This window comes from Pan paniscus, chromosome 4 (assembly GCF_029289425.2).
Source record: "Pan paniscus chromosome 4, NHGRI_mPanPan1-v2.0_pri, whole genome shotgun sequence".
Taxonomy (NCBI): domain Eukaryota; kingdom Metazoa; phylum Chordata; class Mammalia; order Primates; family Hominidae; genus Pan; species Pan paniscus.
Window position 1 is genome coordinate 60033305 of NC_073253.2, and position 23961 is coordinate 60057265.

General features: G+C 38.9%; 1 protein-coding gene across 2 annotated transcripts in view; it reads left to right on the forward strand.

Annotated features, from left to right (window-relative positions):
• Positions 1-23748, forward strand: part of ARL15 (ADP ribosylation factor like GTPase 15) — a 431830-nt gene extending 408082 nt beyond the window's left edge. For both annotated transcript variants that reach the window (XM_014344906.4, XM_034960100.3), the window contains one exon: positions 20964-23748. In XM_014344906.4, the coding sequence (XP_014200392.1) occupies positions 20964-21116 (153 nt within the window). In that variant the 3' untranslated portion in view covers positions 21117-23748. The remainder of the gene's footprint in view (positions 1-20963) is intronic.
• The last annotated feature ends 213 nt before the right edge of the window (positions 23749-23961 follow it).

Consider the following 23961-nt stretch of genomic DNA (forward strand, 5'->3'; position numbering starts at 1 on the left):
CGAGACAATCCTGGCTAGCAAGGTGAAACCCCGTCTCTACTAAAAATACAAAAATTAGCAGGGCATGGTGGTGGGCGCCTGTAGTCTCAGCTACTCGGGAGGCTGAGGCAGGAGAATGGCGTGAACCCAGGAGGCGGAGCTTGCAGTGAGCTGAGATTGCGCCACTGCACTCCAGCCTGGATGACAGAGTAAGAATCCGTCTCAAAAAAAAAAAAAAAAAAAAAAAAAAAATATATATATATATATATATGTATATATAAAGGAACTCTTAAGCCAACCTTTCAACCTTCTTCTCCATGCCCATTCCCTCTAGTGTGCCCCCACCCAAGAAAACCAAATACACACAAGCTCATCTACACATTTGTCAAAATCTTGACTCTTAAACCCGAAGACCAGTAACTATAGATATGTGTCATGTATCAGTAGGATATCACCACAAGGTATGTCTAAGAAAGCTAACTTCAGTATTCCCATTTTACAGATGGGAAAATAGATGGAATGTGGGAGGAATAGTAACATGGAGAAAATAGTTTCAAGGTATGGTGGCCATGTAGTAGTTAAATGAAAAGTAAGTCCCCTGCTAGGAAGTTGTACTTCTTGCTAGCCTCAATGAAACCATGCAAGGATCGCCATCCTTGCATGGAAACTTAAAGTAACCTGAAGGAAGAGGCAGCAGCTTCATCGCATCCAGTTGGTTAATCCCCTCTCTGTCAATCACCTGCATACAAGCTGAAAAAAACTATAAATTCACATTTCTGGAGCCACATGGTCAAAATAGCACTTTATATTCAGTGTGAAATTCTTAAAATGAAACCCAGCTGGCAGATGGGAAGGACTGGTGTGGGGAGGAATATTGAGTGTGCAAGGGTTTCATGATTTTCCAGAGAGCTTTTTATGCTTTGTGCAGATATAGGAATATTTTTAAACATCTATGATGCAGCACAAATGAATTTCTTAAATCTAAACTGTAAGTCTAATTTATAATATTTCATAAAAACCATTAAGATAGTTATGCAAGCCATTGCAAATTCAGCCTTGCCTATAAGGATAGAGTGATTTGCTCATTTAGGGAACTCTTTTCAATTCCTCCATGAGTGTTAGTTAATATATTATGTCTTTTAGTGCTTTGAATAAGCCCTTTGCTTAATAACATACTTTGTGAGAAAGTGAGAGGAACAAGAAAGAGAATAGTTACTTCAGTTTACTTCCACCTCCACCTCATGTGCAGAACTTCCCCCCATTATGTTGTACCTCTTAATTGCTTCCATTTTTTTCTCTTTCCCCAGGTTTTGTAGGAGGTAAACCATATCTTGGTGATGTACAGGGCCAGTGGTCATGCTGGAACCTGTCAAACCCCCATCCCATAGTACAATGCTTTTTGTTACTGATCCAAGCCCTGCAACCTACCAGACACATTTACAGATTTATCAAATCAGTTTGATAGAAGGTTGCCCCTTCTCATGGTGCCAAAAAGCAGTTCAACCTGTAAGTAGGTTACTACATATTTGGTGTCCATGACTTCATGTAAGATGTCAGAATTCAAGTATTTCAGCAGCTGCAAGAGATTTCAGCATTTCCGTATGTTTTATGAAAACTATAATTGACTTGCTAAAAAGTGTGCAGGTTACATGTGTTGTATGGATAGATGAGAAGCTACAGTCAAACAGGCAAGAATTTGTTTCTGAAATACTGATTTCTCTAGAGCCACATCTTTTCCTTTTTTTCAGTGAAAGATTAGATGCTGTGACTAGGCACCTAAAATTTACAAACCCTATTTCAAGGACTCTGACGTATAAGTGTCCTTATGCTAAATGTGACAGGGTATCAGGAACTAAAAGTAAGTTTGTAGACACATAGAGGCAAATGCCATTTACATGTATCATTTAGTATTGTTTTGTTATTAACACTTACCTTCTAGTTAAAAATAGATCATTGGTACAGGCTATCATTTGTCAGGCATTGGAATTATATGATTTTTGTTTTTAAGTGCTTTTCTGGAATTGGCATTTTACCAAAGGAAAAATGAATTTGGTAAGGGTGGGAAAGAAACAGATGATAATTTCAAGGTAAAATAGGACTATTCTGCAAAGCACTAAGATTACCTGCTCTCTAAAGAAATGTAGTGTGGAAGATTGTAATCAGGGCATGGGCTAAGAAAAGCTCAGGACATTTTCTTGGTGGGTATACTTTATAATAGAATTCTGTTTCTGTTCTGGGTCTAGAAAATTGGAATAAGTTCTATTTAGAAAATATTTTACAAATACATTCAGAATAACATTATGTTTAATATTTTAACTAATATTATATTTAATAACAGGGTTTTCAGTTATAACCATAATATGCTTTCATAGAGATGAATATTTCTACAGGAAGCTGTAGGGGTGTGGGGGTGTGCACATGAGCGTGGGTTTGAGTATTTTAATTTTATTTATTTATACTCGACTCTCACAAAAAAGGATTTGAGGTGATAGACACTAGTATTGATTCTGACAGTGGACATGCTTTTATGTAACACTCTAAACTTCAGACTGAAGTGGGTGTTAATGACTTCCCCTCTGAGAATGCTTTTGATTCAGACATGATGAAAAGTGTGACTGGAAATTTAGAGCAGAACGTGTAGTTAAAAGCCCACTCATCTGGCCTGATCTGAACTGGTAGTTGAACAGTTAATCAAGAACTGGCTAAAAGGCCAGGCGCTGGTGGTTCACACCTGTAATCCTAGCACTTTGGGAGGCTGAGGTGGTCAGATCATCTGAGGTCAGGAGTTCGAGACCAGCCTGGCCAACATGGCAAAACCCCATCTCTACTAAAAATACAAAAATTAGGTGGGCATGGTGGCAGGCGCCTGTAATCCCAGCTACTCGGGAGGATGAGGCAGAGAATAGCTTGAACCCGGGAGGCAGAGGCTGCAGTAAGCTGAAACTGTGCCACTGCACTCCAGCCTGGGTGAGACTCTGTCTCAAAAAAAAAAAAAAAAAGGAACTAGAAATAAATAATTTATTTTAATTTAAACATACCAATGGTACTAATCTTTTCATGTTGGGCCAAGGCCTTTTATCTGAATATGTGGCCACTAATCAGAGTTGTGTTTTATATTTGTCTCATTAAGCAGCCATTACCTATGATTTTTCAGCTTCTGTTTCTTTAAAATGGAACTATAAGTTAAAGATACTTGGGAAGCAATCTGCGTCTTTCCCTCTCAATCCTTTGTAGTTATCTTATCTAAATCCAATCCAACAGCAGTTTGGTTTTAGTGACTCACCTTAATTATTAAGTTCTTTGAACTCATTCCATTTAGTTTTTCATAGGAATAGAAATTCTCAAGTTCATATTTTATCTGTTGGTGTCACATTTAATTATACTACTTAATAATAAATATGATTGCCATCTTGAGAGCTGTGAAGCAGCCTAGGAGTGCTCACCAGTTGTCAGCATCCACTGGGTAATTACCATCATTCAGGGTGGTGTGTCCACTGGTCATGAACATTCACTGGGTAGGCAACATCAATCATTTGTCTTGTACGAGGACAATGAAGAGTCAGTTGATCCAAGGTGATTAGGTGGAGACTAATCAGTAGAGCTTTTATCATAGCTCTATGTGCTATTGTTTTGAACCCAACTATAGATTTGTCCTTATCTATGGCTGCTTTATATTTAACCCATATATTGCCTTCTGTCCCTCCTTTAGATCAGTTATATAGCAAATGTTATTATTGCTGTGGTACTTTCTTTTCCTTCATGTCACTTATTCCTACCCGACTTTACTTAGTTACTTGATATCTGTCAGTATCGCTGTCTACCATGTAAGCTCCATAAGGGCCGGGACTTGTTATATTCACCTTTGTATCCCCAGAGCCCAAAACAGTGACTGTGTAGACTGAGTGAAAGGTGGCTACTTCCTTGGCACACTTGTTTCAGCCCAATTTGGTGTACTGACTTGGCCCCCCAAGATCTGTTGATTATTCATTTTGAGCCAGAAAGAAGCACAGAGAATAGGAGCTGTCGACCTGTGATGCTCCTGGACGTAGCTCCTGGTCTACCCTCCCAGTCCACTTTCTAAATCTCCTGGTTCCAGGGAGTGAGTCTGATGGTTTGTGCTGCTACTGTGGATTGAATCATTAACAGGGGTTTGTTCTCTGACTTTTGCCTTAGAAGATCAGTTCAGAGCAAGGTTTTTCAATCTTGGCATTATTGACCTTTTGGTCTACATAATGTTTTGTTGAGGTGAGAGGGGAAGCTGCCCTATGCATTGGAGGATGTTAGCCACATCTCCCTGGCCTCTACCCACTAGATGCTGGTAGTAACCACCTGCTCTGCTTCCCCACCCCCTGTTATGACAACCAAAACAATCCCCAAACATTATCAAATGTCCCGTGGGAAGGTACAGTTGCCTTTTCCTTTCCCTGGTTTAGAACTAGTGTTTTCAACTAGTCATGGATGACAATTACGACCCAAGGCTACACTCCCAATGCTGTGGTAAATCCCAGTCAATGGCTTTTGGAACCTTTATTTCTGGTGTTCTCTTTATGTCTGATTAGAATGTTCTTGAGACATGTCTTTCACAGGCTTTGTACTGAGCTCAACTAGTCCTGTGTGGGATTTTTTGGCTAAAATTCCTCAGTACGGATTACCACTTAGCTTTTCTTTAGACGGCCTACAAGCCTCTTTCCAAGCTCATATTTCTCAGTTGCCAGGATATTAGGCTCCTGACTGTATTGCCAGCAGGGAAAGAAATTCCCTTCCCGTGACTGACATGGCACCTGGTTACAAGCCCATTTGTTACCTGTTGCCCTTGCTCAGATGTGCTATTGAGGCGGCTGTCAGCTTTTTCTGCCTCAGCTCCCTGCCCCTCTTTCCCCTAGTTCTCCATGCTTTCCTGTTTTTTCTTTTCCTTCTGGTGTTTCCATGGTGGCTTCTTGCTGTAGCTAGAGGACAAACTGCTGACAGGCACATCCCTTGAATATCTCTGCATCTGGACAGGGCCATTGGCACCCTCCATTGGTGACTGAGTAATGCGTGGCTTGCCATATTTGTCTGTCTCCTGTTTATGGCCCAAGAATTTGAATCTGCTCCAGCATCTAAATGTTGTCGTTGTTAGGACAGAGTGCTGCCATAGTACCACAAGGCCAATATTAAACATGTTTATTTGGGTTCCATATATTAACATTTTGATTTGTTACTACTGCTGTTGTTTTTTCATACCCGACAGCTGCAAGATTGAGACAGGGGACATATATTCCATTACAAAAGCCAAATAACCTTGTGTGTATAAACTGTTTTTAAAAGATATTTGTGCCTTTAACAGTCTTTAACCATTGACTAAATATATTCTCCCTAATATTTTGTTGAGTCAGAGAATCCCTTGAGTTGGCCAATTGACAGTAGTTTAATAAAGTGCACAAGGGGTGCCAATATTGGATAAGCAGGGAGAATAGCTAGACTTGACAAAATCAAATCACGTTCTCCTGGTTGTCTGATCAGGTAGCAATCGTTTGACGTGTATTTGTGGCACGCAGCCTCGTATAACAGAAAAAGTTGAATGTGAGGTGTGGCCAAAAACTCATTTTAAAAGATACAGTAGACTTTTAAGAAAATTGAGAATGTGAAATAGAATCAGGAATTGTTCATTTGTCAGCTAACGTTAAGTTACCTCAAATGTTTTGTAAAGTCTTAGAGGGATGAAATTTGATGTTCACTCTGAGGCAAATGTTGGATTTGAAAAATACCAGGCTCAGGGGCTTCTTCCTCTCATGCTATTTTGCAGAATCAAAGGCTATGGTAGGAAAACCGTGTTTTCTGTAACACAAAAGCATAAATTCTCAGCACTGGAATGTCCTCAGAGCACATCTAGCCATCCCAGTCTAAGCTTTTAGCAAGGCAAAGGAGGAATAATCCAACTGTGTTGAAACATTTCAGTTACTGAGGCAGACACAATTGTTGGTAATCATGAGTTGTTTTTCTTTTTCATATACTCTTTAACCTCATAAAATATGGAACTCATATCTTCAACCTGCACTTTGTAATATCAGGATGTGCACCCACCCTCCCACCCACCTAGCCATTTCAATATGCACACTTAATGGGTATTAAGTTTAAAAAAAAACTTAAAAGAATCAATTTCATGGTGAATGCATCTAGTTAAGCAAGCCATTTAAACAACATTTTACTCGTGTGTAGCAGACCATTTTATAAGATACTGATAGCTTTACAAGCCTGTGTTTCAGACAAGCTAATTGGTTGTCTCCAATATGTGTTTGGGGCTTTCACTCATTAACTCCCTTTCCTGTCTAGTACATACTTTGTTAGCTTACAGACATATAGGTAGGACTCTTTAAACAACCTTATTCTATTGCCAGGAGAAAGGTTTTCATTGAATAGGTTTCTTCCTACTTATAATATTTGGTTTCTTGAAAGGAAGGAAAATCATAACTGAATATTACCCCAAATACAGAAGATAAAAAATCAAGTAGAATACCCTAAAAGTGCTTGACACCAAAAATGAATGCTCTTTTGAAAGAGTGGAGTGGAAATGATTGACAGAAAGGAAGGAAAGGAGGAGAGGAGAAAAAGGAAGAGAACATGATGTGCTCTTGAACCTGGCTGCCTCTGTAATTAATGACTATGTTATGTATGGTATTGAGAAGTCTGTTGCTTGCACCTGCATGCAAAGACAAGTGTACTGATGCTTCTCTTTTTGCATATGTCAGAGCTTTCCATTCTCTGAAATAAGAATTAGATGCTTTGTTTGGACACAGATTAAAGGAATAGCTCAAAACATGAGTGTCCTATGTGGGTCTTGAGATTTCTGGAGTGGTTCTCTTTTCCAGGATAGGTTGTTTACTTTTCTGTTTGCAACACGATTCATTGCAGCTGCCCGTAGGCATATGTGTAATCATTTGAACCAATTATATCTACAGTTTTGAAACTCTTCATGTAAAATCCCACCTCCTTCATGAAACCATGGCTTGATTAATTGGGAAGACTGGTAACTTCTCTCCAATATTCAATTTTCTTCTTTTACTAACATTTTAACATGGAATGAAATATAGTACATATTTTGTTGTCTTTTTCATTGTAGCTCAGCTATTTAAATCTATTTTTTTCAAATAAGTATCCTCTTTGTGTCTCACATTATATTGAGAATACTAGATAACACAAATTTTTTTCATTGTCTGTGCCCTCAAGGAACTGAGGACTCATACACATGAAAAAAATAGGGAATAATTATCCAAATCTGGATTATGCTGTAACTGAAAATGGAGTTCACCAGAGACTTGTGGAGATGCTTCATCTGCATTGAGTCTTGATAGCCTAACCCATTAATTTATACAATAATTATTTATAATGCTTGTTATAAGCAGAGTATAATGGTTCCTATAACTAAAAAGTTCATAGATTGCAGGCCTTTGGCATAGCTTGATTCAGGGGTTTGTGGTTCAATCACACCTATTTTTCCTGCAGTTTTCTTGGCTATTTCTTCATGTATCAGCTATCTTTCAGCATTTGTATCCTGCGGAGACTACCTAGAAACCAAACCTCAGCTTTGATTACCTTATGAACCTCTGAATCCAGTGGGCACACACTAGCAGGGGATATTTCAGTTTTATAAACAAATAAATCCTCTTCATCTCTTTAGGCCAGTTTAAGTTGGGCATTCTGTTTCTGTCAACCACAGGCCTCTTCAGTTACTGATAATTTGGTACTAGAAGGGGTTGCTGAGTTAATTCTACCAAACATTAACATTCAGTTACTCATAATTTGTTACTAGAAGTGGTTGCTACAAGTGAACTCCGCAATGTAGAATTGGATAAATAGATGTAGGGAGGAAAAAAGTAAGGAGGACTCTTCTGTCCCTGACTTGTAAGATTAGAAATCCTATTCGCTGATTGAAAAACAGATCGTTTACATTTTTTCTTGTCGTAACTTGGAATATGTCATTAACTCTTGTGAATACAGAAACAATCAAAATGTGAGAGAGACATAATCCAACTGAATTTTATTTTTAACACGTATAAGAGGTATAACCATGCTAGATAAGAAAGCAAGGAAAAGAATATAGAACTTCATTTACTTGAATCAATCAAAAAAGCTAGAAATTGAAACATAATAATATATATGGGGGTGAGATCCAACAGAATGCTCTTAAAATGCCATTAAAATTAAATGTTTGTTCATCCTTAGGAAAGTAGGAGAAAAAAGAGCAAACTAAACCAAAACAGACAGAAGAAAGAATATAATAAAGATTACACTAGAAATAAATGAAATAGAGATTAGGAAAACAATAGAGAAAATCAATAATACCAAAAGTTAGTTTTTTTGAAAGACCAATAAAATTGACAAATCTTTTTTTTTTTTTTTTTTTTTTTTTTGTGATAGAGTCTCACTCTGTTACACAGGCTGGACTGCAGTGGCATGATCCCAGCTTACTGCAATCTCTGCCTCCCAGGTTCAAGCGATTCTCCTGCCCCAGCCTCCCGAGTAGCTGGGATTACATGTGTGCACCACCACGCCTGGCTAATTTTTTGTATTTTTAGTAGAGATGGGGTTTCACCATGTTGGCCAGGCTGGTCTCAAACTTCTGACCTCAGGCTATCCACCCGCCTCAGCCTCCCAAAGTGCTGGGATTACAGGTGTGAGCCAAGACGCCCAGCCAATTTGACAAATATTTAATCAACTAACAAAGCAAAAATGAGGGAAACTTAAATTTCTAAAATTAGGGATGAAAGAAGAGACACAACTACCAACCTTGCAGAAATAAAAAGGGGCTGGGTACAGTGGCTCATGCCTGTAATCCCAGCAGTTTGGTAGGCCAAGAGAGGAGGATTGCTTGAGCCCAGGAGTTCGAGACCAGCCTGGGCAGCATGATGAAATCCCATCTCTACAAAAAAATACAAAAATTAGCCAGGCATGGTGGTACACGCCTGTGGTCCTTGCTACTCAGGAGGCTGAGGTGGGAGGACCACCTGAGCCTGGAAGGTTGAGGCTACAGTGAGCCATGATAGTGTCACTATACTCCAGCCTGGGCAACAGAGTGAGGTCTGTCGGGGGTAGGGGGGGCAGCGGGGGGAACCCAAACCAAAAAAAAGAAATATAAAGGACTATGAAGGAATACAATTAAAAAAATGTTTGCCAAATAACTAGATAAACTAGATTAAATGTACAAATTCCTAGAAGGGTGCAAACTACTGAAATTGACTCAAGAAGTAATAGAAATCAAAATTAGACCTATAACAAGTAAAAACATTGAATTACCCTTCCCATCAGAAAAGCCCAGGACCCTTGCTTCACTGCTGAATTCTACCAAACGTTTAAAGAATTTACACCAATTCTCAAACCATTCCAAAAAATAGAAGAGGAGGGAACACTTCTCAACTCATGCCACAAAACCAAGATTACTATGATACTAAAACCAAAGACATTACAAAAAAAGTTAAAGACCAATATTCCTTGTGAATATAGATGCAAAAATCTCTCAACCAATATATTTGACTCTTGAACAACATGGGTTTGAACTGTATGGGTCCACTTATATGCAGATTTTCTTCTGCCTCTGCCACCTGTGAGATAGCAAGACCAACCTCTCTTCTTCCTCCTCCTCAGCCTGCTCAACATGAAGACAGTGAAGAAGTTTATAATGATCCCCTTTCACTTAATAAATAGTAAATATATTTTATCTTCCTTATTATCTTATTAATGACATTTTATTTTCTCTAGCTTATCTTATTGTAATAATATAATGTGCATATAATATACAAAATATATGTTAATTGGCAAGGCTTCCAGTCAACAGTAGGCTATTAGTAGTTAAGTTTTGGGGGACTTAAAAGTTATACATGGATTTTCAACTGTGTGGCAGTCAGCACCCCAACCCCCATGTTGTTCAAGGATCAACTGTACTAACAAATTAATCCAGCAACATATAAAAGAGAATTATATATATGATAATCAAGCATAGTTTATCTCAAGATATAAAGTTGTTTCAACATACAAAAATCAGCGTAACACATTATATTAATATACTATAAGATAAAAATCATACAGTCATGTTAATAGATCATGTCAAATGCAGGAAAAGCATTTGACAACATAGATTTAACACATAACCCAGGAATTCCATCCCTAGATATATACCCAAAAGAAATGAAAACATGTGTTTACACAAAACTGCTCATAAAAAGCAGCATTATTTATAGTAGCCAAAAAGTAGAACCCGACCAATAAATGGATAAACAAAATGGGATATATCCACACAGTGGAATATTATTCAGCCATAAAAAGGGATGAAGTACTGATACATACTACAATGTGGATGACCATTGAAAACACTGTGTTAAGTGAAAGAAGCTAGACACAAAAGACCACATATTACATGACTTGATCTATATGAAATGTTCAGAATAGGCAAATCCATGAAGAAACAAAGTAGAGTAGTGGTTGCTAAAGGCTGAAGGAAAGCGTAATTGGGGGATGACTATTAATGGTTCAGGTGTTTCTCTCTAGATGACAGAAATGTTCTGGAATTAGATGGTGATGATTGTTGCACAACCCTATGAATATACTAAAAGCAACTGAATCGTATGCTTTCAAAGGATGAATTTTATACTACACAAATTATCAGTAAAAGAAAATGGAATATCTGTAGAGCAAGATGGAAAGATAGTAAAACATGTGCTAAAGAAACGTAAAGTCCAACCAAGCAGTGGAAGAAATTATCTAGAATCTTAGGTGGGAGTATCCATCTGTGTGAGTAGACAGTGAAGTAGGTAGTGATAACTTGTATCCAGGAGCAAACAACCCCCTTTGAAGACCGAAGTTTTCTAAGAGTTGTCACAACAACTATTTTTTGAAAGGGCTTAACTTGTCAATGAGTATCTCCAAAAATTTTGATTGAAAAGCAACCCAAGTTTGGGCTGGGCGTGGTGGCTCACACCTGTAATCCCAGAACTTTGGAAGGCCAAGGCAGGTGGATCACGAGTTCAGGAGATCAAGAACATCCTGGCTAACACAGTGAAACCCCGTCTCTACTAAAAATACAAAAAATTAGCCAGGCGTGGTGGCGGGCGCCTGTAGTCCCAGCTGCTCTGGAGGCTGAGGCAGGAGAATGGCGTGAACAACCCGGGAGGTGGAGCTTGCAGTGAGCCGAGATCGTGCCATGGCAATACAGCCTGGGCGACAGAGTGAGATTCTGTCTCAAAAGAAAGAAAAAATAAATAAATAAATAAAGGGAAACCAACACAAGTTCAATTAGATGGGAACCTCAAGTTACATGGAATTATAACCCCTTTCATTTGGGATGGCAAATTGTTTCCTTAATGAAAAGTCTTTTTACCCTGGAAGATTTAACATTAAGAGTATAAAAATGATTAAATAGGCTGGGCGTGGTGGCTCACGCCTGTAATCCCAGCACTTTGGGAGGCCAAGGCAGGCAGATCACTTGAGGTCAGGAGTTCAAGACCAGCCTAGCCAACATGGCAAAACACTGTCTCTACCAAAAATACCAAAATTAGCGGGACGTGGCAGTGCACACCTATAAGCCCAGCTACTCGGTTGGCTGAGGCACGAGAATCACTTGAACCTGGGAGGTGGAGGTTGCAGCAAGCTGACATGGTGCCATTGCACTCCAGCCTGGGTGACAGAGCAAGACTCTGTCTCAAAAAAAAACATTAAAAAGTAAAATTAAAATGATAAAATAATTAACCCCACAATATTAATACTTTCATTTAAAGTATATGTTACACATAGATCAAACTGATAGATTCTCTTTGTGATTCTCATTTAGAATGTACCAGAACTTGAGAGTCATTTAATTTATAAAATTCATGGAAAAAAATTTTAAGATTCTCAACCACTTGGGGATGTTTTGATTGTTAAACAGTTGAAATGCTTAAAAAGAAAACTGAATATTTTAAACTTATAAATGGAATTATAAAATGAGGTTAAAAATGAACTTAGTTTATAAATGCACCTAAAGAGTATTCAAAGGCACCATACATGTAATTGTTAAAATTGAAAAGATATGTAGATAGAATATTAAAATTTTTAAGTGTAACATAAAAATTTCAGGAAAAGCTAGGCTTCAGGTGGTGTAAATTTAACAAACTGTATATTCCTTTTCAAAACTGCAGAGTAACAATAACTAGTATTGCTGTGCACCAAAAGCCATCCTCAAGGGCACCAAAAACCTCAAACTGACAGGTCACTGACCACTTGCCTAATGGGGAGTAGTACTAAGGGAGTTGGTAAGAAAACTTCCTGTGCCCTGGCTTGTTCTTGTGGTCTTAGCAAGTCTCTACATACATGAAAGAAACACAGGCTAAACACAGAGAGGAAATAAAATACGGCTTTCTTTAATGAGAGATGACCCCACTGCCTGCTTGACTACAATTCAAAGCATCCGAAGTCGTAACTGGAGCCCAGCCAAGTTGGAAAGCCCAAATCCTCTGTCCCACTAAAGTGTGAGCTAAAGCAGGGAAGAAGAAGTCTAGCAATTTGAGGTCAAACTGAGGCACAGAAAGCCTGATGCCCCAGGCTCCTCCCAAGCACTCCTTGGGCCTCCCTGCTAGACAAAGCAGAAGGCTACAGAATGCTTTAGGCCAGGGGTTGACTTTTTATTTTCTGTAAAGGGCTAGGTAGTAAATATTCTAGGCCGTGTGGGACATACCATCTCTGTGGCAATTACTCAACTTTGCCACTGTAGCATGAAAGCAGCCATAGATAATACTTAAGTAAATGAGCATGCTGAGTTCTAATAAAACTTTATTTACAGGGAATTTATGGTGCCTGGGTGATGAGGAGGCAACCAACAATGGCCTCTGCTACTAAGACCCCTTCTATATAATTCAAAAGTTGCTCCTATATCATAAGCGATCCCCTTGAGGTGATAGGAGGACATCAGCTTGGTCTTAAAAGATGAGAGAGTATTTACAGGCTGATCCTTCCCACCTGTGGATGGAGGCACCTAGGGTTGGAAGCAGTAGTTGGAGCAAAGGCCTGGATGCAGGAATCCCTCAGGCTGTAGAGGGCCTGATAGAATAACTGGAGTAGAGAAGGGTACAGATATGGGAATACTGGATGTCTTTCATTAGTCCCTGAAGACAAGAAGCACCCATACATAACTGTGCCTCTCATAGTGGTTATCTAGAAGTAAGCTCTTTGGATAGAAGAATAAAACAAGCCCCTAAGGCATACCAAAAATAATAATTTAAATAAAAACAGACATGTTTGCTCTGTACTTCTTGGTAATCAGATTAAGCAAAAACAAGAATGTTTTTCAGATCCTAGGTCCTACCACCAAAGCTAATGGGATCATTTTATTTGGCTATTCTGGGACATACTAAGTTCTCCCGTGCATTGGAAGACTGGGTTTCTACACAATTATTGTCACAACAAATAAAATTCTATACATGTCGGGGGTTACTGACTGGGGAAGATGACTTATAGTAAGAGCAAGGCTCAATCACAGGTGATTACCTGCAATTATTTGTCTGGTTTTCAATTATTCAGGTAGGCTGCACTGAACTTTAGTATCCTTAAGAAAGAAGCATCTTATGAGAACTATACTTTTGTACTTACCATCTTTTTGAAATAAATACGCATCCCCAAAGTAATATTGTGATATTGGTTAACATCAAGTCATCATTTTCAGGTCCTTGTTAAGCACTCAGTAAAAAGTGAATAATATCCATTCTGTGTTATAATATTTTGGGGACTGTGGCAAGTTGGTTTTTTATTTGTATCATTTATTTCTGCCTTTAATGACATATTTAGTACCTTTCTAAGGATTTCAAAATCCTGCAATGAAAAGAGGAACAGCTGGTGCTGCTCTCTAGACTAACCTTTCTTTGAACAAGCTGCCAAGAATGCACTCTAAAGAATCTTAATGATGCCCTGCCACTTTATCTCCAGACCCTGTCCTGGAGCCATGGCGTGGGCATGGCTTTCTCTGACTTTGGTGAAGGTTACCCAGTTAAGCTGGCTTCATGAGCCTCTGTAATGAAGGCAGCAAAGCTGGAGGGCCCTTTTGCAAATACATATACAAGATGTATACACTCAGTAGTGTGATGGTAAATGTGACTTTTTTTGTTTGTTTGTTTGTTTGTTTTGAGATGGAGGCTCCCTCTGTCGCCCAGGCTGGAGTGCAGTGGTGCGATCTCGGCTCACTGCAAGCTCCGCCTCCCGGGTTCACGCCATTCTCCTGCCTCAGCCTCCCGAGGAGCTGGGACTACAGGCGCCCACCACCACGCCCTGCTAATTTTTTTGTATCTTTTAGTAGAGACGGGGTTTCACCGTGTTAGCCAGGATGGTCTCAATCTCCTGACCTCATGATCCGCCCACCTCTGCCTCCCAAAGTGCTGGGATTACAGGCGTGAGCCACCGTGCCCAGCCTAAATGTGTCCCTTTAAAAAGAAAAAAAGTCCTGATTTGTTGTACTCGCAGGCTTCTGTGGTGTAAATACTCAAACCATGGCCACGTTCATGACTTGTACAATTTGACATCCGTGTACCCGGAGTTGGAAGGAGAATGCACACAATCAGCTATTGCCAGCCCTATGTCAGCGGGCCCCACCATATCACTGAGAAAAATTTCAATGCAAATATTTTCCCCTAATGTGACATGTTCATACAATAGGTCTATCTACTCTAGTGATTAAAGAAAGGTGCTAGGACATAGACAAGGAAAGTCCCACTCTTTTTGTAACAATCATGGAAAAGGTCCTACAAAATTTTGCTGTCCATTCAGGCTTTCTTGGCATCCTATTAACTGGAGCAAGACCATACTTTTTTTACTAGAGAGTTTAAAACCAGTATAGGCCAGGCACAGTAGCTCATGCCTGTAATTCCAGCATTTTGGGAGCCAAGGCAGGAGGATCACTTGAGGCCAGGAGTTCAAGACCAGCCTGAACAAAATAATGAGATAATGTCTCTACAAAAAATAAAAAATAAATTAGGCAGGCATGATAGCACATTCCTACAGTCCCAGCTACTTAGGAGGCTGAGGTGGGAGGATTGCTTGAGCCCAGGAGTTCAAGGCTGAAGTGAGCTATGATTGTGCCACAGCATTCCAGACTGGGTGACAGAGCTAGGGCCTATTTCTTAAAAAAAAAAAAAAAAAAAGTAATAGTAATAATAAATAAATAACAGAACCAATATGAATCCATCCCAAAACCATGATTCCTATAGTTCTTTGAAAAATACATGCCATGCAATGGACACTGTGTATTCAAACTTACAAGAAAGCAGTAATAGCTGCACGTGGTTCAAGACAGTTAACAGTCAGATTCTCTTGCATCATCTTCCAGCTTGCCCTTCTCCCTGTCACATCCCACAATTGCACTTCTTTTTCCTGGCCTTTTGTATTTGGTTTGAGATCCTCACCCAGTCATCTGCATTAGCTGACCTATCCCCATCAGTTTGAAGGAGCTAAAGTTGTCAACCTAGACTCCTTCATGAGACCTGTTTCCTTTTCCAGAGATGGAGAATGTGCCTTTATTTCTAAAGTTTATTTTAACAGTCTTCTATCCAGACACTTTTTTATTCAAATTGAGTTCTGTGATTTAAGAACTAGTCTAAGTAATCATATCCCTCTTTATTGGAATCCATTGTTTTTCTGCCTTCCAGTGGAAGTAAGTCCAAGTGCTATAAATAAGTGAAAAAGCCCTTAGTAAACTGTGCAGTATTAAACAGTCTTTTATGGTCACTAAAAAGCTTATGGGGGAAAACCCTGTACTCTTATAATACAAATGATGAGGACAGTGCTCTTCTCAGACCACTGCTGTTGTTGTTTTGTTTTCAGTTTGCAGCATCGTGTCTTCAGTGGAGCCCTGTCTGCTGGCACCTGGAGTGCTGGCACCCAAGCTGCCTTCTCACACTCTCCAGTCTCGTTCAGGACAGAGCGGCTGAGTGAATGAAGTTATGGGAAACCAACTTTTAGGGCAAAACTCTCCAAAGCTCCTTAGATAGATCCTGACCCCACCACAACCACCTCGCAGGCTTAAGAAGGGTCAGTTATAATCCACTAGTTTTTCACAGAGGGAACATAGGCATTGTGTGTAGCGGGTGATCTGGGGGAGAATGGGGAAAGCAGATATCCAGCTGCCATCTCCAGTGGTGACTATGCAGAAAAAATAAGCTAGTAGCCCCATACAGGGTGAGAGGTACCTGTATTTCACATGGCAAGAGCAGCAGTTCCCAACGAGCAGGACCACCCAGGGAATGTGTTGGGCATGGGAGGGTGCAGGTTGTTTTCAGTTCTAGCAATGACTGGTTGTTGCCAATGGCATTTAACTCAGTAGAACTAGGGGTGGTGTATTCTATGATGCAGAGCAGAGTCCCACGCAGTAAGGAACTGTCACACACCCTGGCTCTCCATGTCTCACAACACGTTCTTGTGGGTCAAAGCTCTGTTTATAAATATCTGAGCTGAGAACATGACTCTCTTTCACACACACACACTAAGTAAACCCTTTCTGGACTGTTCTGTTCCCCTGCTCCCCAGAGTGCTTATAGGAAAACTAGTTCAACTCTGGGCACACACTACTGGTTTAATAACAAACAGAGGAAAAACAAGCAGCCTACCATTAGAAATAAAATGAAGTTTGCAGATTTTTAAAAAGGAAAGACCTGTTATTGAAGTTCAAAACTGTTTACATGCCTTCTAGAAATTTAGTCACACCAAATTGGCAAGAACTGAAAATCAAAATTTTGAATCTCAAGTGAGGGAAAGATAGGGAAATCAGAGAGCATCACTGCCCCGTTAGAGATCCTGGAACTAGGAAAGGATGACACTGTGATTTCACTGCTCAAGGAAACATAAAGGACATCTCCTACCCAATGAGTGGGTCTCCAGTGCTATGTAATGTCTCACAGGTTTAACAGCTGCTACAAACATTAGCAGCAGTGAGATGGTGCCGAGTGGTCTCTGTTATATTGGGACTTTACAGTAAACGCGATGTGTGAATAATGGAATGCAGTCATGCCAATCAGCCGGCAGTGGCATGAGTGGAGAAAGGCTCTGGTGACAGGGCTAAAATAGGTTGGCTGCTGGTGGTGGCTTTGTTTTCCTATCTCTAGGGTGGACACATGGCTACTAATAAATGCCCACTCTCTGTGGCTATCCTGAAAATAGCTAAATGACCACAGGTTGTCAGACAGCTGTATTCTGATGTCATTCTCCCAAGTGCCGTCTCCAAAGGCCAATGTGAAACAATCACTATCTCCTTATTCAAGAAGTTTTCACTTAACCATGCTAGTTCAGCAACGGATAAGTAGTCAAAAGACTTAGGTTCATGTTCTCTTCAGTCATTTTTAAAATGTTCATCTTGATAAGTAAATGACCTTAAAAAAATGTATGTCCATCATAAAAAATAGATCATTGCATCACAGGCAGTTTTTTTTTTAAACCTTAAAAATAACGTCAGATGTTAAGTATATGACTTACGTTGTTCAAAGTTAAACACTATTCTTTAAAACTGTACATCAACATATACAAAGACAAAAAAGCAATGGTGAACAATTCAAATGTGACTGTAATTGTTACTGTAATAACATAGGGAAAGTAAAATTTGAATTTCAGATTGATATAAGATAACAAAATAAAAATGTTATCCTAGGCCAGGCCCAGCAGCTCATGCCTGTAATCCCAGCACTTTGGGAGGCCAAGGTGGGCAGATTGTCCTGAGGTCAGAGTTCGAGACCAGCCTGGCCAACGTGGTGAAATCCTGTCTCTACTAAAAATACAAAAATTAGCTGGGCCTGGTGGCAGGCACCTGTAATCTCCGCTCCGTGGGAGTCTGAGACAGGAGAATCACTTGAACCTAGGAGGCAGAGGTTGCAGTGAGCCGAGGCTGCGCCATTGCACTTCAGCCTGGGCAACAAGAGCAAAACACTGTCTAGAAAAAAAAAAAAAAAACAGTCAGAACTAGAACATAAAGTCCTCATCTTCTCCTCTCTGTACTGTGGTCTTTGTTTTTAGAAACATGAAGTTCCAAGTAATGAAAAGCTAATAAATGTTCCAGCAGCAGTCACTCACTGTACTTCAATACTAGTGAAATGGCAAAACTCGTTTAAAAATTGATACCATAAATGTAGAGTTGTGTGGAATCCTGTGGATACCAGTGGAGTGAATATTGGCAGTGTTAGATACCCACTTAGGTGATGGATCTGAAAATCTTGAATTTCCCAGCCATATTTGTCAGCTTAACACCACTAGGCCCCTTTATCTGCTGACCACTCTGTCCCTGTAACCTCCACTTCTTTCTCATGTTTAGTATTCAGCAGGAACAACTTCTGAATCATGTCTACCTGCAGACACCTGTATTATCTTCCATGTATGCCTGTGTGATAGACTATATTTTCAGTTGCCTAGAAACCAACCTTTAACAGGTAGCTGAACTTCACTGTTTTATGTCTGGTAGGTATTGTAAAATATCACATATTACTGATATACTTTGTGATTATTTTAATCCAATATTGTTTTCAAATTAGCTGTAAATATGCTACCGGGATCAATTCTGTATTATTTTTAAATTAACCACTCAGAGGAAGTATTGTTAATGAGATGCCTTCCTATTATTATTATTATTTATTATTTTAATATTGAATTTCTTGTGACCAGCCCTCTTCTCAGTCATTAGCAATACTTAAAATGCTGTCCTTTTGGATTTGGGTTTATAAAATGTATCAGGGACACAACTTCCTTTATGTACTAGATTTTGGATGTTGCATACTTCATCTGATGGGAAGCATTATTGATCAAATACTAGATTGCATTGTAAGCACAGTGGTCCCAATTTCTGAGCTCAGTGATACAATCTGAAGCCTTACTTTGTGGCAGAAGCAACAAGACCAACATCTCTGATTTTCAGCTCTTTGGAGCAGCCCCCACCTCCTTCTAAGGGTGGACTTAGCCAGGATTCCCTACCAGTCCCTCCTCCCTACTCTTTTTTCCCCTATTGGCCAATGGCCCCCTACTCAGCTAACTGGCAGTTCTTCCCTCTGCGGAGTTGGGTTGGTCCCTGATACTGGTCTTTGCACCAGGAATTTCAGATTGTCTTGGATGTCAATAGTTTTCAGTGCCATAAAGAAAACAAGCTAAAAGAATGGAGTTTGTGTTTTCAGTAAGCAAGAATCCTCTTAAAGCTGGGCATGGTAGCTCACGCCTGTAATCCCAACACTTTTGGAGGCTGAGGTGGCAGAAGCCCCTGAGCTTAGGAGTTCAAGACCACCCTAGGCAACATGGTTAGACCCCACCTCTACAGAAGATTTTTAAAAAATTAGCCAGGTGTTGTGGCGTGCACCTATGGTCCCAGCTACTGAGGAGGCTAAGGTGGGAGGATCGCCCAAGCCTGGGACGTCAAGGCTGCAGTGAGCTGTGTTCCTACCATTGCACTCCAGCCTGGGTGACAGAGTGAGACCCTATCTAATCTTAAAAACAACAACAACAACAACAACAAAGAATCCTCTTAACATGATTTATAAAACACCTTGGGCAAAAAATTGTTCTGAAGTTGTGTATCCATTTTCTGATCTGCAAGTGAGGTGTTCATTACTCTTCAGAATCAGAATTAATGAGGATCTTGTAATTCTCACAGGTTTTTTTTTTTAATTCGTGTTTATTATGAACTTTCAGACATTGATAAGGAGACTTTTTGGACATACTTGGACTATAAAATTTTAGTATATTTCTGGTTCCTAAATTAGCATAATAGCTTAGTATTTCTTATATATAGATATATATGTCTTCTGGCTTATATGAAAAAATGTACAAACATATTAATACCAATTTGGATAGCATATCTCTACTGTCAACAAACAGTAGTCTGCACTGGTACTGGCAAAATAAAACCATATTTGAGAATGGCATTTAAAGTGGAGATACTTTTTTTTCTAGGTCAAGTATTGACTAAGGTAAGACTGTAATTTTTCATGACACATGAGATTTAATGAAATTTGTTAACCAAGAACATCTTTGAACAATGTCTCTTTTGATGTTGCTACTAACTGTATTTGATGTTATGTAAAACTTTGTTGGGCAATAAATATAATGTTCTACTTTTGTATGATACAGTGTGTATGAGTTGGGAGCTTCCTGAACTTTGTGTTTTATGATACCTTTTGAGAGAAGATCATCAATACTTCTAGAAGCCATAATAATTTGCTATTTATTCACAGCCAGGAATTGATAATACTAAATGCCATTAGTCAGTATGCTGGCCAATATAGTAAGAGTGACTTGTGACTGGTTATTAATTGAACAGGTTTTTAAGCACATACCTGTTATAAGTTCTTGCTTTTTCCATCCTAGAAAATTCAGGACTGAAAAAGAAAAAAAAAGGTAGAAGATTTTATGCATATATGTAAATTTATGTAAGTGTGTATATGCATACATACACGCAGTTTCTATCCTCTTTCCTAGAAAACATGCTCTCATGACTCAGAAGCAGATACTAGAAATTTGAGAGAGAAAGAGAAAAAGATTATTTAAATTAGATTTTTGTTGTGTTATGTGCTTGATGGTCAAAATAATTGAGTCTTGAGTAATCAATATAGTACATACTGTAAGTCGTCACCCATTTAATAAGTTGGCAAGGTGAGATAGTGAAAGCTACTCTGCTAATTATTTTGATGAAATCGAATCTTTTGGTGTCTGCAGTGTATCTTGACTGGTGCCATAGTGCAAATAATTTTTTCTCTGACTTCATCAGACCTCCCACGCTGCTAAATGTATGGGTGGAATGGTGGCTTGCACGCAGATCATTCACCTCTAAAGAAAACACTCCCAGGTCACAATATATAACCCACATTATAACAACAGCTGCGGACAGGCATCCACATCGCAAAGTCGTAGGCATCACTGTTGGTATAAATTCCGCCTCGAAATTCCCCTACTTTATCCCTCAGAATTTTGATATGAGAAAGTTTCTGATATAATTAATAACCTATTTATCTTTATTTTTTCCTCTTAAGATCAAAAAATATTTTGAACTTGAACCACTTGCACGTGGAAAACGCTGGATTCTACAGCCCTGCTCACTGGATGACATGGATGCACTGAAAGACAGCTTCTCTCAGCTGATTAATTTGTTAGAAGAAAAAGACCATGAAGCTGTAAGAATGTGAAATCTGGCAAAGAAAACGGGCTCCCAAAAGGCCTTGAACCTATCATGTTAGTTTCTCATTTTAATTTTATTTTGGTATCAAGACTATATTGGCTTCAGTATCTATTTTTCTCTGGTCATTTCAGACTCTCATCTCTCTATTAAAGTGAATATTCTGTAGATCAGATGAATTATCATCGGCATTAACGTCAAGTACACACTACTGAGAGAGAATTTATTCTCTGTTTACCACTAATTATCTTCACCGCATGTCTCTTCCTTCTGTTGTTCTAAGCATCTCTTCTATACTCTGTGCTGAAACGGATGGAATTCATGGCTTATGGAAATCAAATCCCTTTTGAAGGACTCAGAAAGACCCACAAGACCTTGATCATTTTCTCTGGGTTTGGGAGTGGAGTATTATGTGACTGGGACTCCACAAAATATTTATATTATTTTCAAGACCTATTGGGGGTTTTGTTTTATTTTATCTAATTTTTTTTGTTGTTTTTTTTTTTTTTTTTGGTATACTGAGCTTATAGACTATGAGAGAAAAGTGAGCACCAAAAACTTCATTAATCACCTTATCACGAAGGAATATCCTGCCATAGTAAAACTGGCTCTGAAGAGCTTAGAGACAAGTTACACAATGTTTTCTTGATTACATCTGAAGTCTCTTCTCTTTTAAGAGCAAAGACATTGTTTCAGTTTCTGAGAGCGGTTAGAGGAAATTTAGGTACAATGCATGCATCACAGACTGTATTTGATTGATTCGAGTCTTCAAATATTGTTTAATGGAATGATGAGCCTGCATAAAGTGAAGCTGCAATGTAACATAGGTATCTTTTTCTAAAAACTTCAAGTGTTTGATTAAAATAGAGAAAATAATTTTTAAAATAATAGATAAAAATTTTAAAAACAGCCAGAAAAAGTATAATTTATACTGGTTAGGGTTTAAGATGGCATGGATTTGACAAAGATAACAAAGACAGAATCATCTATATATTCATTCATTATGTACTACTATAGTTTATTGGAGTCTGTTAATGCCTTCCTCTAGTAGTTAAAGGTTTATCAGTATTTCTATTATAAACCTCTATTTTCAGGGGTTTCAATGTGCCCTTAAAATTGTGCTGGGGCTGCAGCAAATAAATAATATTAGGACTCAGATTCAGTCTTTGGAACTAGTTTTTTTCCATTTAATTTAAATGACAAAATTGCATAAGGATAAATGTACAGTTTTACTAAGGTTTAGCACCTTTGATCTTTTCTAAATCAGGAAAAAAATCTATGCATATTGAGGTTCATAGAAGAAATATTCTTTGGCATACTTTATAGACTTTGACCACTTAAAATACTAAGTGGCCAAATGATAAAAAAAACTGCTCCCTGCACATGAGTGTAAAAACATGTTTGTAATTTTAAGTAAAATGGACTGATACCCAAATACCACAGACTCACACTATATTACAGAATGATGTAATACCTGGTAATTCTCCAGAAGATAGACTTCAGACCGTTAATGCCATTTAAATATAGTTTTTGTGGTTTAATCTTATGAGTAGATTGTAATGAAATCATTACCTTTGAAACATCAAACACTTCTTTAAGCTTTTTTTTTTTAATGTGATGAATCAGGAAGGATACATAGTGATTCGTATACAATTTTGTCTGCAGCATTCTTGAATATTTTTAACACTGTGTAATCCGTGAGCAGCACAAAACTTTTATTCCGATGACCAGTTACACAATTCCTGTTTTTATTTTGTCCTGTTGTGCTCATCTTCTATGAAAAATAAATGATTATTAGGCCTTGCTTTCCCTGCAAGTTCATTAAATGTAGAATGTTGTCTTTTTAAGACACCGTGGCTGAGTGCTCCTAAGCCATCTGTTAAATGACTTCCCGTGGTCTGCGTGTGTGTGTTCATGTGTGCGCCAGTGATGGGCCTCTCCTCAAACCCACGACTGTCTGCAGCGTCTCAGCCGTCAGAATGAAAACATTATCAATCAGTACCCAACAACAGCTGTTTTTGACAAGTTTCTGTCTGACGCCTAATGCTTTACAACTGTCAATAAGGCTCCCTCTTTGTCTAGCAGGTCGGAGCTCTCTGTCTTGCTGCTTCCGCGCGGCATCCTGTCCTTGTAACCCTAGAATTTGCCATGTTTTGGAAATCCACGTGGGGGCGGGGTGGGGCCTGAATGGGTGGGGATGGGTGGGTGGGTGGTGGGGTGGGTGGGATGGCTGGGGGTGGGAGTGTAAGTCCCTTTCCTACTTTCATGTAAAGTGCCACAGGTGTCTTGGTTTGCATATTCAAATATTATATAGGAAAAACAGTCTGTTATGTATTTCTTCACCTAGCTTCTTGTAATATTTATGGACGTTTCCAGTTTTTGTACCTTCTTAGCTAAAGCAGTTGCCTTTTTGTAATGGCAATTAATTTATATGATAAAACTTTGTATCCACTGTAGTTGACAGTATTGGTTGCTAATTAACTGCCATATTGCCCTGTCTTTCTATTAAAAAAATACTGTACCTGTACTTAGAGGCTAACAGATTCATGTGGACATTTGCCAGGCAAGACCAACTTGTATTGTCCATGATTTCTACGATTTCCACTATCTTCAAATGAAAAATAAACGCTGAGTAGAACTGATGTTTTCAGACTAACTCCTTTCAACTTTAGCATTTGGGAGTCCCAGATTTCTGTTTACGTTTGTGTCGCCTGTTTGTCTCCAAAATAAGTTCTGCTGCTCTTGGGTCAAAACAAATGATTAATTCGCATTTCCTTTGAAGCCATTGTGAAAACCTTAAAAGAAAAAAAAAAAAAAAGCAAGTATCTTTTCCAGTTGGTTTGTCTTCAGCAGCA